Source organism: Pinus tabuliformis, chromosome 3_2, assembly GCF_031772625.1.
Source record: "Pinus tabuliformis cultivar Carrire ecotype Pingquan chromosome 3_2, CPIR1, whole genome shotgun sequence".
Lineage (NCBI taxonomy): Eukaryota > Viridiplantae > Streptophyta > Pinopsida > Pinales > Pinaceae > Pinus > Pinus tabuliformis.
Genome location: NC_142302.1, coordinates 278865481 through 278882727, shown reverse-complemented (window position 1 = coordinate 278882727; position 17247 = coordinate 278865481). Strand labels below are relative to the sequence as shown.

General features: G+C 36.0%; 1 protein-coding gene across 1 annotated transcript in view; it reads right to left on the bottom strand.

Moving 5' to 3' along the window:
• EMB1187 (Protein kinase superfamily protein) overlaps window positions 1–17247 on the bottom strand; it is an 86572-nt gene that overhangs the window by 49713 nt on the left and 19612 nt on the right. The window contains exon 3 of the mRNA XM_089416243.1: window positions 2152–2258. Coding sequence (XP_089272369.1) covers window positions 2152–2258 — 107 coding nt within the window. The remainder of the gene's footprint in view (window positions 1–2151; window positions 2259–17247) is intronic.

Here is a 17247-nt window from a genome sequence, read left to right as displayed (position 1 = left end):
AAATTGATTGTGCCAAATGATTCCAACTGCCCTTTATTTATAGATTTTCTTATGGAGTCCACTCTAATGTGAGGGATTGCAAGTGCAACCCCCAAGTTGGGCTTTTTTCCCCAATCGACCCAAAATTTAAGCAACGTTGCCCCAAACATGGGATAATTGAGTTTTCCCCCTTTATCAAGGTTATAGCCTACAAGGTTGGATAGGCTACTTCATCCTCCTGTGGGAAATTAATCAATTGGAGACATTGCATAATCAACATATTGTTTTTATCATCAAACTCAAAATGGAGTCGGTCATTGAATAAAAAAGAATGAAGTCTATAAAGGAAGAGAAAGGAAGATTTTCATAAACTTCATATAACTATGTTTTAGTTCTATTTACAATTAAAGGCACTGTTGCAGGAAAATATGTTACTATTTCTATCTCACCCATCGAAGATAAAATTATATAAACCCTAAATTCACTAACCAATTGGTGATTCATGAGTTAAATATAATCGAAAAATTAGACATCTTGAACACAAAAACAATAAGACATAATTGATTTACAAATAAACATTGGGGGCTATACATTTATATCGCAATTCTCTATTCAATCACTATGGGGCGATCAAGGTGAAATAATTTTAGGTTCACCCTAGATAGAATCACCTGGGTCGTTCATTTTAAATGCGAAGAAAAAGTTTTTGACATTTTTCTAGAAGAAGAAAAAAAAAATAACGCTACAGAACGCTACATTGAAACTAGATTCAGTAACGCCAGAAGACATAAAAGATATCTCAAAAGTAATCCTTCAAGAAATTCAAAATCAATGCAAAATATGCAGAAGGAAGTTGACAATATTATCACAGATAAAAATGAAGAAGTTTCTTACCTCAAGGACCACAATGAAAAATTATTAACGCTAATTAAGAAACTTAAAAAGGACAAAAAGTCATTGGAGAACAAGATACAACAGCTTATCAAGAAGGAAACGTCAAAATATTCAAATGTAAAAATTCAAGTTGAAGAAAAGGGGACAAATACAGATCCCATTAACCTCACAGTTCAAACAAGTCCAAACCCGATTGAAGTCAAATCATACTCAAATGCTATAGTTTAGAAGATAAAAATTCAAAGTGAAGATTCTATAACCAACTCAACAGCATTAGTACCTTAAGTAAATCAGGATATTTCCAAAAGCATGATGAGGGAAAATAAGGTCACAAGAAATCCTATCGACATCCTCATCATAAAAGCAGAAACCTTAATCAGTGAACATGTCAGCATCATACAAAAAGGAAACAATGGACTTATGCTCCGAAGACTACTAATGTCATCACAATTCAGTCTTTTGATAAAAACTCATCTGAAGTATCTAGTGACTACAAGATTCCACAAAATATTGATTTAGGATGGTCAGAACCCTTCTCAATTCAACAATTTTGTTTATCACTCAAAGGATCCTATCCTCTTGTATCATCGAAGACGACAACTTGAAAAATTTCGAAGCATGCGAATAGATTACAAGACAAAAAAACAAATGACATGCCTTATCAGCAATAAGCTTTGAGGACAAAACTTTTCCATAGAGGAATGCAATGTCATGAATATAATATATAAAAATAATATAAATAATAGTAATAATGATAATTATGATTAATTAAATAATAATTAGTTATTTAAGAGACATGTCCTTTGGGACATGACTATTCATGAAGAGGCACCTTCCTAGTATATAAGCAGGGCCCTCATTTGTAACATTGTCATCTCATATCTCTTGTACATTCAAACATTTCTATATAAATATTACTTGTCTTGACTCTTATAATGGATATTACCTTATTCCAGATATTCTGAATATTCCACTGCTTATACGAGCCCTATTCATTACAACTTCAAAAACTTGTTCCAATGCATTCATATCTCTATGGTTATCTCAGTTTCAGAGGCTTAAGAGAAAAAGCATAATTTAAGTTGAAAGTCATCAATGCATTTCTTTCTTTTATTTCTGTGAAAAATAAATAAATAAATAAAACCTGAAACAGAAGTCCCAAAAGCAAGGTAGGAAGGTTGCAATTAATTGATTTCTGTAAATGGAGATTCAAAAGAATTGAACTTCAACTATACAGATTGTGATGAATTAAAAATTAAATAGGTGGAAGAAATAAACCTGCAGCTCCCGTTCACGGTCAATCACTACATCTGTATTAGGGCCAAAAACACGAACTGTTACAGGAGCATCCTCCTCGTGTTCATTCTTCACTGATACCTTCAACACTGATCATAAAAAATCAATATCAACATAAGGTGCCAAAAAAGATGCCACCACTCGTAAAAATATGAAATCTATAACTTCAATCTTTTCAAAATGGAATAAAGATAGGACATCAGAGAATGGCAACTTTCACATTTATTGTTTCCTTCTATAAAGTTTTACAGCATGCAGTAATAGCGTCAAGTTAGTTTTTTGATATTTATACTGGTGCAGTAAAGCTAATATTGTTTATATCTACAAATGGATGTGCACTAACTTCAAAACTTAGGATGCCACCTAAAGCATATGTCAAAAGCTTCCTCATCCATTTAATGCCAAATGTCAAAGTCTCCAAAACAGTTGACTCTTCAATTGCACTGTCCAATTTTGACAAGAAAGACTTAAGACTCTATTCTAATCACCATTACAATCAAGGAAAACATATAGGCCATTTATTGAGCTTAGTCCCCATTACAACTCAACATATGTGTAACAGAATTCCAAACTTACAAAATGGATGCTTCTGCTGTCTGGTAAAAACATGACTTTGGAAAATACAAAGGCAATACCAAACAATTGACAAAAACAGGTACCCCTTTTTATAGGACTTGCCCATTTCAAGGATATTTTTACCTCACTAAATCGGCTGCCAGGCAACCCTTATAGAGCCCAAATTAATAAACAATAGGCCCATGAAAATGTACATTTATCTCTATTTATCTCCATTAAACCCATCAGTCTGTTAAGCCGTCATTCCATATCACATGAATACTAATGATGATCATGATGATTATTACCATCCACTAATACCAGCTTTGGTCTATTGGACCTTAAGAAAAATCGCAAAGAATTACTTGGTTTGCAATTGACCACCCACCAAAAACCATGGCAGAAAAGCCTGAACTATTTGCCATCAATAGTAAATAACAAAATATTAGGAGTAAATACAAAATTGGGTTTATTATAAGTCAGTTGTGGCTTATATTGTGTATTTCAGTGTGGTGATCACAATCCAACCTTAATATTCTTTTGTATACTGTGTGTGTTCTCTTATTCAGATCATGTTAAGTCGGGTTTACAAACATACCTTGTGTGGCTTGTATCCAGGAATAAAACATTGCAAAACAAAATTACAACTTCTGCCCCTGGAAAAGCACCGCTGGGTGACATTTCCTGCCTGGTCGCATCCTGAAAAAGCAGTCGGTATGGCAGGAAACACTATCTTTCAGTATCCTGGCCTGACAATAGCTGGAAACACCAATATTTTAGATTTTTAAAATGTGTCATAGGGACCACAGCCCCTGCCACTAAAAATTCATGGAAAAAGTGTCCAATAAAGCCTTGAAGTGGCCTTTTGGACCCGGAATTTTTTAGAAATGTTTTTTGATTAAATGGGTTTTTTAAAGCAATTTTCTTTATAAATGCCCATAAGATATCTTTTTTCTGTTGAGAATTCAATAGGGCAATGATCATGATTAATTCTCTTTACTTGATAACTGTTCGTGGTTCTTTTTTACTTATTACTTTGTTCCTTATTATTATATGTGTGAAGCAGCAAACAGCTACCAAAACAAAAAAAAGCACAATGACACAGTTTATAGGCTGCAAGCCAGGGAAAAACCTCTTCTCTTGAGAGGAAAACCATTAAATCTCCTCTTCCTTAATTTCTTCAATTGACGAATTCCAGGACCTTAAGACTGAGACCAATACCCTCCACAACCAAGACCAACCTCTTTGAGTGATGTGCCAACTTCGATCTAGTCAAACCCAGTCAAATCTCTTCCAGTTGCACCTTCTCGACCTTCTGCTGCAAGATTTTCAACCTCCTACTGCAGATCTGAAATTTCGCCCCCCAGAAAATAGCGGCTGCCACACATGGGAACTTCACTCTTCTCTTAGAGCCCTTCTCTAACCTTCGTTTGCCTTTGCCTGACTTTTGGAGCTTGAAAGAGACCCTTGGTAGCCTTCGCCTCACCTCCTTGCCTCCTTTCCACCAAGATCAAACATGTGGAAGGATACCCTAGGTCAGTGCAGAAACCCTAGTCTTCTCTAGCACATGTGCAAGAGAAAGATAGCCCAAACACTAACTTCTTCGTCCTCCTTCTCCTTCGTTGCCCCTTTCTTCTTTTTCCTTCGCTTCAATGAGAGAGATGAGTGAGTGTCTTCAAAGAGGTCGAATCCTCTTCTATATATAGGCTCTTCCTTTAGGCCAACTTGCCAACTCCCAGGCCGACTTGGTCTTGGAAGGTATTTCGACACTTTTAAAAAGAAAAATATTTTTCTTTACAAGTTACAATGTGCCTAGTGGGGTCTTCAACTTATGACAATGACTCTTTTGACTTCTTGACCTACAACAAACCCTGGAAGCACTCAACGGGTGCTTGACCTATAAAATAAAAGACCTTGAGCATGAAACCCATTCTCCAAAAACAATAATAATAATTTTATTTTATTTCATAATATGCAAGAATCAAAAATACATTTCGTACTTATGAACACTGAACCTAGTTACACATTTTTTAACATTTTCAAACCATTTCTTTCTTAAAACAAGTATATGACAGCATTTGGGAGTGCAACAATTATTTCGGATGAGTTTGTTTGTGCAACCAGCGAGTTTGAAAGTACAGCAGTAGCAGCCAAAACCTATTTCTTCACCTCACAACGCTAATCAGGGAGCTAAAAGTGCTACTGTTTGATGTAATTATTCCTTCTCGTTACCAAAGTGATTGTCATGGTTGGAAGAGGAATGCATGAATGGAGGTGCAACCTATGCGAGAAGGTTTTCCAAAGGTTTAATGCTCATCTCTCCATATAAAAATGCTCATGCATAGGTTTAACGCTCATGTATAGGTTGCACCTCCATTCATCCCAACACACTCCATGTTCCTCTTCCAACATCCATAAAAAATGCCTTACATAAGTGAGGAAAGACAACGAAAATCACAAGAGAAAGCAACTAGAGGAGAATGAGTCCAAAAGCAGGATCAATAACATTGCCCAAGAAGTAAGGAGGAAACATGGGTCAAATGGTAGATTGGACACCATGTGGGACATTGGAGGATGGGAATGTTGATACTATATAGAAGGGTGTTGAAAATTGACAGTTATGGGATGGATGAATTTCATTGAATAGAATTTCATTTCTGACCTTTCTAAAGTGAATTTCTAAAAATAGAAATTCATGTCTATCTTTGCAACCATGACTTTCCAAAAATAGTAAATCACCTTCCATCAATCGTAATCATATATACATGATGGAAAATCAATTAACTTGTCATTAATCAATCACAATTGTTTAATTTTTAACTTAATCATCAATGTTATTATTATTATTACTATTATTCTCTTTATGATATTATTATTTTATTACTAAAAAGAAATTCAAGTCTCTCAATCATGTCATATATAACTCCCCTCAATTAATGCATATGTTACTCTCTCTCTCTAAATGGATTCATTCTCCTCTCTCTTTAATGCTCTTACGCACCTCTTACACTCTCTTACACACTTTAATGACTCGTCATAAAAAGATTCTTCTTACACCTCTTTAATGCATAAGTTACATTCCTCTCCATTATGGCATAAGCTACACTCCTATGCCATAGTTCACATAGATTAAAATTACCATGCACTAATGCTTGAGCTAGTTGTCCCAAAAGTTTATACAATCCACCTTCACGAACTCCAATTATTCTAGCAGAATCTATACTTGGGCCATAAAAGAATTTGACCATCAACAAATGCTACTCTATATCCTTTATCTTCCAAACATGAAGTAGAAACCAAATTTTTTTTCAAAATTGGTACATACTGTATGTTGCTTGGATGAATGTTTTCACTTGATTTCATCTCAATGGATGATGACCCAATACCTTTGACTGCATAACTGTTGTTATATCCAAGTTCTACATTTTGTGAAGATTTCTTCTACACTAGATTTGTGATATTGTCATGATCCCCTGCCATATCTCTAGAGGCACCATTATCTACCAACCACATGTCACTGTTATCTGCAACAAAACCTGCAAGAGCAGTGAAGAAGAAGAAATCTTTGTTACATGGATTTCCATTCTTGGATTTCTTTGGATGTTCATGATCAGTATTTGTTGTGGAAGCATGTTGCTTGCCCTTCCTTTTCCTATGATTCGATCCTTCGGGACATTGATTCTGACAATGATAACATTGGATCTTCAACATATCTTTCTTTTCTTGAGGAGCAAGTCTTCTACCTGCATTTCTTTTTTGGAAACCAAACTTCTTTCTTCCTCCAGCCTTCTTGAAATGCGTTGAAAATGCTTGGGAGTCACCTTCTTGAGGTCTTTGAATTATTCCTTTTGATATGAGTCTAGATTCTTCTTGAGTACATTAGGTCCGTAGTTCTTCAAAACTTGGAATTTCTTTTCTTCTAGCTTGTTTCCTTCCTTACAAGAGGGAGCCATCGGCTCAGAATTGTTGGACATATATAAAATTTCAGAACAGAGTCTTCTGCTTTAGAGAAAAAGTTCTTTAAAGAGTGATCTCAACGTCCTTTCTTCACAAAAGCTCTGATACCATGTTGATTTTTCAAGTGCAATAGATACAAGCATTAATTTTTGAAACTGACAATTACTTCCAAAGATGTAGATATTATTTTAGCACTTCCAGTTTATCATTAAGCAATTACACTTCAGAAATTCAACTAGAAAAGCAATAGGACAAAATAGAGATCAAAATGTACAAAGATAACACAAAATTTACCCTAGAAAAACCCAGCAACCTTTTCCTAAGAGAAATTATTCAATTCAACAAAGATACATCTAATCCTTCAAGTCAAACATAAAGTCAAAATGACTAGCAACACAGCCCTGGTCACACTGTTATGAACATAAATTATGTAAAAATAGATAATAAATAATAATCATAATAATAAATAATAAGTAAATCAACTAATGGTTAGTTAGTTAATAATGAAAAGGCATGTCTCTAAGACATGCCTGTTCATGAAAAGGTACTTACCTAGCTATATATACAAGACACTCATTCTCAATTGTACTCATCCGACATCACTTTTTTTATACAATATACAATTACTATCCTACGATGGATGTCTTTGTTTACGAAGTATTATAAATATTTCAGCTGTGTATACGACATTTGGTTGTTACATTGATATCAGAGCTACGTCTGATCTAGCCTTTGGCCATCAACCTATCGTCAACCTTGTTGTCGTCGTGATTTAAGCATTTCGCTACACCAGTCTTGGAGATTCTCCATTCCACTGGTTTTGTCATTCAAGGCTTTAGACATTAAACAAAACAAAAAAAGGAAGAAAAAAATAAGACAGTCAAAGAAAAAAAAATACATATAAAGATTTAAAAATAAAATAAAATAAAAGTACATATAAAGATTAAAAAATATATATATATATATATATATATATATATAGTCCGATGTAAATTTTGAATATATATAAAAAAGTTCTACATTATTGATAAAACGTGCATGATAAAGTTAAGAGGGTTCCTTTCCAAATATATTTATAACTATACGTAAGAGAAGAAAGAGTAGATAATATTATCTTGATTCTTCATTAAGTAGTTTACAAGCCCGTGGTTTTAGCAACCCATGGTAATTTCCCATGGTATTTTCAAGCTATGGAATATTGATCAAAGTGTAATCATTGAATATTTAATATCAATCATCTTACCCTAATCTTGTGTACATACTAGTCAGTGTACTAGTCCTTATTACTTCAAGCTTATGATCACTATACTACTATTCCCATATGTCTAATCAATTCAATGCTTGTACTATGCATCCTTGCAAATACGTAAGAAGTATAAAAAAAAAAAACAAAAGGAATACAAAACTCTTTATGTGAATGATAAGTTTTACTTTTTACGTAGAGAACACTAACCGAGTCAAAAGCACATAAGTGGACATATATTTTACATTATACCCCAAAGAGGTGAATAGCCATGTTTCCCTAGGGTTATAACTTTTCAAAAAGAAAAAGAAAAAATTATAAATAAAAGATATGTAAAGAGAAGTTTTATATTATAAAGGGGTATTTAAAGAAAATTTCAAGTCATAGAATTATTGAAAATATATATAAGTACAAAGCGGGTATTATTATAGAAGGTTACTTAAAAGAAGCCAATTGAAACAATATTTAAATATTCTTTTTAAAGTACAAAAGGAAAAAAGCGTAAGTAGAAATATATAAAAAGAATACAAAGGAGTTTTGAAATATTAAGGATAATAGGAAATTCGGTTAAAAGAGTTTTGAACAATATATATATATATATATATATATATATTAAAAAGACACTTTTAAAGGAGGCTTGAAGTACAAAGTCCAAAGGAACTTTAAATATATACCTAAACTCTTCTCAACAAAACAAAATGGGATCAATCATTGAAAAAATGATGGAGCTCAATTCTAAAATGACGAAGGAAGAAAGGTTTTCACATCATGGTCTTTCAATTACAGATCAGGGGTAATTACATTAAAAGGAAGTATCCAAGGAAGAGAAGTTAATGTCACCATCAGCCCAAGCAACGATAAAAATTATATCAACATCAACTTGGCAAATCAACTATTAATTCCAGAGCTAAGCATTGGTGTAAAGAAAAATATTTTTGACCAAAAAGAGTATAAAATTAGTGATCTACAAGTGACAATAGGTCATTATGAGTACATATCTCAATTTCATGTTGTAAGGACGGATAAAAAGACTGACATCATACTCGGTCAACCCTGGTTTAAGGATTTGGGTACATTCATGTTAAACATAGAGAAACAAGTTTTGATGTTTCCTTATAAAGGGAAGATGGTCATGTTTCGAGACATAACAAGTAAATCAAAATCAATAAAATCTTCATTAAAAGACCTTAAGGATATCTCAAACTTAATGTTTCAAGATAACGAAAAAACGATATCAAAGAAGCAAAAAGAGCTTGAAGAAGTCATCTGCAGCGAAAACAAAGAAATTTCACGCCTCATAGATGACCAAGAAAAACTACTCGAACAAGTTAAGAAAGCTAAAGCATCAAAGAAGAAACTCAAGGAACGTTTATAACAAGAAGAAAATTTACATTTAAAGAGCCTTAACCAAACATTTGTAGAACAAATCAAGTGTTTAAAAAACGAGAAGCGTGAAGGCCAAAATAAAGTTGACTCAGAATGAGGAATGCTTACGTCTCAAAAATCATAATCAAAATCTGCTCAAACAGAGTAAAAACTTAAGGACGAAAAGAAATCATTGACGAATATATTCAAAGAACTTGTCGCAAAGGAAGCATCAAAATCTCTAGATGTAGCAGTCCAAACTGAATAAATAAACATCAATACCACTAATCTCGCAGTTCAGGCAAATCCAAACCTTACTGAAGTAAAAATGTATTCAGAGGTTGTCGTTCAAACAGAGAACACCCCAAATAAGGATTCAGTAGTTAAGTCAACAACAACAATGCCTGATGGAAATCAGGAAACTGCAATAAAAACGTTTAAGGAAGTTCAAACAAGAAAAATTCCTTATCTACATTTGAATCACAAGAGTAGACACCTTAATCAATCTACAAATCTATCACTCCGGTCATACGATAACTATTCACCACACATCTCCAAGGATCAGAAGATTTCCCAAAAGATTAATCTAGGATGGTCCGATCCGTTTTCAGTACGACAATTTTGTCTATCGCTCAGAACATCATATCGTCTTGTATCAACAAATATAAAAGCTCAAAAACAAGAAGATATTTTGAACGACAGAAGAGATCTGATCCTTCATCAGTAAGCTTTGAGGACAAAGCTTTTTGAAGGAGATGGCAATGTTATGATAATAAATTATGTAAATATAGAAACATGTCTATTCGTGAAAGGGTACTTACCTGGCTACATATACAAGACCCTTGTTCTCAATTTTACTCATCCTACATCAATTCTTTTATACAATATAAAATTTACAATTACTATCCTACGATGGATGTCTTTGTTTACGAAGTATTTTAAATATTTCCGCTGCGTATACGACTTTTGGTCATTACACACACCTGGTCAAACTACCCACAAAATTCGACCCCCTACACATCATGTGAACTTCAGTTACTCATGTGCACTTCATGTTACTCACACGAACTTCTTGTTCCTCATGCACACTTCTTGTTAATCACGCAAACTTCCTGTTACTCATGTGTACTTCTTATTACTCACGTGAACTTCCTATTACTCATCCGCACTTCTTGTTACTTACGCGAACTTCCTGTTACTCATGAGCACTTCTTATTCTCTCTCTCCTTTGCACGTGAACAAAAAACAGATGATTGTTTATCAATTCTTTTATACAATATAAATTTTACAATTACTATCCTACGAAGGATGTCTTTGTTTACGAAGTATTTTAAATATTTCCACTGCGTATACAACTTTTGGTCGTTACACACACCTGGTCAAACTACCCACAAAATTCGACCCCCTACACATCATGTGAACTTCAGTTACTCATGTGCACTTCATGTTACTCACAAGAACTTCTTGTTCCTCATGCACACTTCCTGTTAATCATGCAAACTTCCTGTTACTCATGTGTACTTCTTGTTACTCACGTGAACTTCCTATTACTCATCTGCACTTCTTGTTAACACGAACTTCATGTTACTCATGAACACTTCTTATTCTCTCTCTCCTTTGCACATGAACAAAAAACAGATGATTGTTGTGATCTGAATTCTGCCTTGTGGAGGACGAGTGGAGTATATATAGTGTTTTAGATGGTCGAATTTGTGCCACTTCAACTCGGGGCAACTTGACTTGAGGGAGGGCTGTCTTGATCACTTTGGAGCCAAAAATTCAAAATTTTCTCTTTTGAAACCAACATGTCCTAAATTCATTATTACATATATTTCAAGGGCTAAAATATTAATTATGAATACTGACCATAGCTACAAAATTCAACACCTTTGACTTGGCATAAATTCATATTTTATTGAAGGGAGATATTGAAGACTAACCTTGAAGGGTCTTCTGAAGGAGAAGAGGACGGCATAAATTGAGTATATGGGTTAAAGGAGATGATATCAGGCACCTCACTTAAGTGGCTTTACTTCTGAATTCATGGATAACCTTTTTATGTAATAATTTAGCCTTTTTCTAGGAGCAATTAGCAGATCTAGAAACCATTGATTAATATTTTATTCTAAAGGAGTTGAGCTGAAATCTATATAAGGATTTGCTCTCTTCATTTTTTATGATGGTTAGATTAATGAAGAACACCTCTTTGGAGCCTGGTTGTATATCTTATGAAAGTGAATGTGATAAGCATGGCTTCCATGTTCTCCCATATTGACAAACATATATTGCTAGAAATTATAACAATGATTCTGTTACAATAAAGGACTTGTATAGGTCGGCAGTGTCATTGAGGAATGTGATTAAATGAAGTTCTATATATTCATATTTTTGCTGTTTTTACTCACTAGTTTGAATCAGTAATGCTATGAAATTTCAAATTTCATTGAAAGAAAACATTTTGTATTTCTGCTAGAAGTAAAATTTCCCCTTCTTGGTGTAGCATGCATGAGTAGAGCACCTTTGTAAGGGTCTACAAACCTTCATTTCTCGCAATCTTATTTGTCATTTATAGGCCATATTTTGCATGTTGTAACAGCACTTCTCAACCCCCCCCCTCCATTGTCTATTTTCAGTTCTCTTGGTTTCCTTTATTGACTCCATTTTAACAAGTTGGATGTAATGTCCCCAATTGATTAACTGACCCGAGAGACGAAGTAGCCTATTAATCCCCATAGGCTATAGTCTTTGATAAAGGGAAAAAACCCCAAAATACCCAATGTTTGGGCAACATGGGGTAAGTTTTGGGGCAGTTGGGGCAAAAGAGCCCAAAGTTGGGGGTTGCCACAAACCCCTCTCAATTAATTAAGGAGCAACACCTACAGGGAAATCTACAAATACAAGAGAGTTAGAATCATTTGAATCATCATTGGATTGGATTAATTTGTCTCTGTTTTCTTTGAATCTGAGGCTCTGAGGGTTTTAAAACCCGTCTCTGCCTAGACTAGTTTCAATGGAGGAGATCCCACCCTATCTAGTCGCCCTTCCTCTTGTTTTGGCACAGGCCATTGGAGCAATTCCAGTTTGGTCTAAGGATTGAATATTTTCCCTTGTTCTGGCATACGGCATATTCGTTAAGGCAATTTGGAAGGTAGACTTTCTTGTGATTCTCTGTGTATCAAAGATCAAATTGCAGACATCCTATCACCACCGTACTCTTTAGAAGCTGGGACTTACATGTGATATTCTGCGGTCTAATTGCCACCAAATCGTTGTTCTGGTACAGCGAGAACTATCCTGAAAGAACTGAAGTTTGAAATGGTCAGGTGGATACCCTAATTGAAGCAAGGGTCATATCTAAGGTTCAATCAGTGGGCCAGGCACAACAGAAGATACCCTACCCCACTGTTTAAAACAACGAAACTGTCTGGCTATCATAGATATGTTTAGAGACCAAAGCTGCGGTAGGGTTTCCTGAGCACCACGCCGGATGGTAAGATGGCAGGGGATGTTGGAGCAATAAGACTGTCTAACCAGGTGAATAACTGAGATCAACAGCTGGCCATCTCTAGACTTCCAGTGTAAAATATCGTGGCTAGATCGAAGCGAAGGTTCCTGAACAGAACATATTACAAGGCCATCATACGGTACTGCAGCCAAACCAGTCCAAGTATCTCTACAGGATACCAAACAGGGTTCCTGAAGGGTTCTGCAGCCAATTCGTGAGGCCTCCTTGAGGCCAATAAATTACATTTTAGATCTGCCGGTTAGCTCCAGGGCAACTCGACCTTCTATTACTGTAAGATCATAACAGCATTAGATAAGTAGAGGAGCATAGTATAATAGCACAGAGGATTGGACAGCGTTATTAGTCATACTGATTCTACTGAATATAGCCATAAGACTCTGGTGGATTACTGTTTCTGAACAGTTAGTCTCATCTTATTGTGTTATTGAGGAAGTCGTATTGTTATTGGAGATATGTATTGCTGTTGAATATCTTTATGTTACTCAGTGATATCTTCTTTCAAATGAATGAATATGTGTGTAGCCATATAATCTGTCTGATTGATTTGAAGAAACCCTTGCTAGAATAATAAACCCAAGGGTAAAATTACCCTGGGATATTACATTGGATAGGCATTTGTCTCGGTCCTCCAGCCACTTCATTTTCCAATACTACAATTTCTGTTTTTCTAAAGCTAACTCTTCATATCACCTTCAGCCCCTATTGCATAGCTTTAGTGATCCTATTCTACGGATACCCCAATTGTGCCGGAGGAGAGCCATTCTAAAGTGAGAGCATGTTCTTGTGGTGACAATGGACAGCCCCTCTTAGTTCCCTCAAGGTTGTGCTTGTGATTTGGGGATTTATCACTTAAGTGCTGCTTTGGGCAGTAAGAAACCCCAATTAATGCCATCAATTTGCTGTATTGAATGGCATGCAGGGGTTGTCAATGAACCACCAAGGGAATACTAGGGCCCTAGTTATGAGAAGGTGAGAACAACACTGCTTTCAAAGGAGATGAATCTTGTTGATAGGTGCTTGGAGAGTGTAAATCTAGCTGGAATATATCTGGAGTTTCCATTGCTTCTGATGATTGGGCAGTCACTACTAGGAGGCCCTTTTCAATATCATTGCTTCTTCGGCAAGTGGTTCTGTGTTTATTTCTGCCAAAAACTGCTCATTGTAGGATAACGATGCAGAATTTATTGCAAAAATTTAAATGGGGACAATTGAGAAAAGTGAACCCATTTGATGGCGCAGGTTGTCACAGACAATGTTTCTGTTTTTGAAGCTATATGGATGGTGGAGAGTAGGTACCCATGCTTCCTGGGACTCCATGCATCATACATAGTTTGAGCTTTGTAATCTGACATATTTGTACTCAAACACCTTGTATTGTACAGGTGTGCAGGATGGCTATTAATTTCATCACAAACCACCATATCTCAAGCTATTTTCAAGGAATTCTCTAAAGTAGAGTTATTGAAATAGCTGTCTATATATTCGGCTGCCTTCATTTTGTTGAAGCACCTCATAGAAGTTAAGCAAACAAAATTGAAAATTGCTTTCAGTCGGATGTGGGCTGTTTGGAGGCAGTCAAAAACTGGTAAGGCAATTATGATTCCAGCTTGTATTCTTAATGAGGATTGAACGGGAAATGCAAAAAGAAATCACCCATGCAGGCTTCATCTCACATATCAAGGTTGACTCATTGATAGGTGTGACAGATTCAACAATCCTCTGCACATTTTTGCAAATGTGATCTATCCCAAACACTGTTATGACAATTTTCTCGATGGTAGTAAGAAGAGGAAGGCCCCACACAAGGATAATAAAATGTATCAGAGTGAGGACATCAATTTAACAGATTTTTCCAACTGTGATAGAAGCTATACTAGTTTGGAAACAGTTCGAACAGCTTGCTTCAAAGAGTTTTCTCCTGGAACGGCACAACTTTCAGATATATCTTCCATTGGTGAAGCAATGACATTGGACCTGATTGTCTGGGAGTTAGTTTATGGGATTGGATCAGAGCAATTAATGAATATTGCCATTCATGTCTTTTCACATGTCAATGGTTCATCAGCATGTGAAAGGAACTACAAGACCCACAACATTATCAATTTAGTAAAGTGCAACAGGTTGGATTCACAAAAGGTTGAAGACTTGGTCTACACCCGCTCCAATCTATGACTCCTCTCTCAGCGGAAGGATGAATATAAACTAGGGCCTTACAGAAACAGGACAGAAATCCTGAAGAATATGGATTGGAAGCAACTTTCGAGACTCTTGGCTTGTCTTCGCAAGAACAAGGCACTTCTGCAGTTGAAAGATCTTCTTCCGGCTCCGCAGTGACTTCTGGTGTAAAAACTATGACACTACTCAGTATTAGCTATCAAATGTATAACGATTTAGGGCTTATGATCTTGTTATGTAACGTTATTTTCTAATAACTATAGATGGACTGGGACCTAATCTAATCTACTTGATGATTTTGGCATGTTGAGTTATTTGTTTCTAAATGGGCTAGGCCCTGATCTACTCTACTTGTCTTATATATTAAGTAAAATTTTGTTTTCTACTCCGTTATGTACGATTATATTTTGAATGATGAAAAGCATAACTGTTGGGGCTCTAATATTTTGTAATTTTTAATTTTTTCACTAAAAATAACAATAATAATCTAATTTTAAGGTCACAGCCAAACCAGATACCACATTGGTGTATGAAACCCACCTTGTTTGTGGGACAAGGGTGTTGAAAATAATAGCGAGAAAGGGTTCCTTGATCTGTGCCTTAATCAAAGGAACCACAACGAGTTCCTATGAGTTAGGAGCTAATTCCTGAAAAGTAGGACATGTTCATAAAATTTAGGGCGAGTTCCTAAAATTTAGGAAGTGTTCATGAAGCAGTTAACTGATGTGTTAAAGTGGAAGGCCGAGTTATCAGTCTTCTAGTGTGAGTTAATTGAGGAAAAGAACTTGTGGTTGAGTCTCAAGAGATAGGACAAGTTGCATGGGCAGCTAACTCAAGCTAACTCAATCCATCACAAAATCATTCCTTAATTAGAAATTTGCTAAACGTGGCCATTTGAATTGCTTTAAAAGGAGGAACGAAGGCATAATTTATTCATTATCTTGTGAGCACGAGTTGGTGAGACAAGATAATAGAGCTCACGGGTTTGTGAGCAGGTTGCACAGGTTTGTGTGTGAGAGCTTGTGAGAGAAAGAGTGTGCAAGAGAAGCTTGTGCACAGGTTGGTAGAGGGCAGCAGAGATCAGCAATCTTGCAAAGGTTTCAAGCTTAGATCAAGCAAGAAAGACAAGTGTGTCTTTCAGATTGAAACAGTTGTATTTTGTAAGAGATCAATTGCTCAGTTTTTGCTATCAATAAAATTCTCATCAAGCAGAGGGTTTTCCTAGTTGGGTTCCCCAGAAATTTTGTCTTGAATTGTGTGATTGTGTTTATTTCTGTTCCTATTCCGCTGCAAATTAGGTAGAGAAAATATGTGTCCTAATGAAAAGTAACTAGCTTTCAGATTGTTCATTAGAGAAGTTGCAGATTTTCATGGATTTTCTACATGGTATCAGAGCAGTGAACAGAATCTAGACCAACACACGGAGAATGCAGTCCTAAAAAAAATTTAGGCAGCAGAGTATTGTTCACAAACGAAGTTGTGAACAATGTTTCTCATGGGCGAGTATGCAGTGGGTAGATGTACTTATCTATTGTGAGAAGCCAAGCCTTGTTGAAGACCTCAAGTACAGTGTTCATGGAAGGAGTCATGGGCTATTAGGAGGTAGATTCGAATGGGAGCCCTAGTTCAGCTGATGAAAGGAGCCATATGGTTGATAAGAGGGCAGTTCCAAAAGTCTCTAAGAGCAGTGATGATGGAGCAGCCATATCAATGCTAGTGGGTAGTTTGTTGAAGACCCTAAGAGCTGACGATCTTGGAGGAGCAGGAGAGCAGCTAGTGGGCAGATTTGTTTGAGACAAGTGCAGCCTTGAGCAGCAAGGTAGGGAGAGCTCAGAGTAGAGAAGTGGTGGTTGAGCAAGAGCAGGATAGAGTTCTCAAGATGGAGCCTCAGCCAGTATCTCAGTTTGAGTCTAAGCTAGTTGGCAGTTGGGCTGACCAACAAGATGATGAGGAGCATAGCCCAGGGCGAGTGGAGGCAGCCACTCAGTCAGAGACTCCCAATATAGGGACAGTTTGAGCCAAGTGGGCAGAGGATTTAATTAAGGGAGATCAGAAGAGAGTTAAGGCTCCCAACATCAAGAAATAGACACACATGTACACAGGGCACATGGCACTTATGACTAAAGTGGTGGACTCGTAGAGTATTGTGGAAAAGAGCAGGTCTTCAAAGCAGGTTCCGCAAAAGGGAGCAGGGAAGCCTTCTATTTCAGAGGGAGCAGTTGCAACAACAGGGAACATGGTAGTATTAGAGACCAGA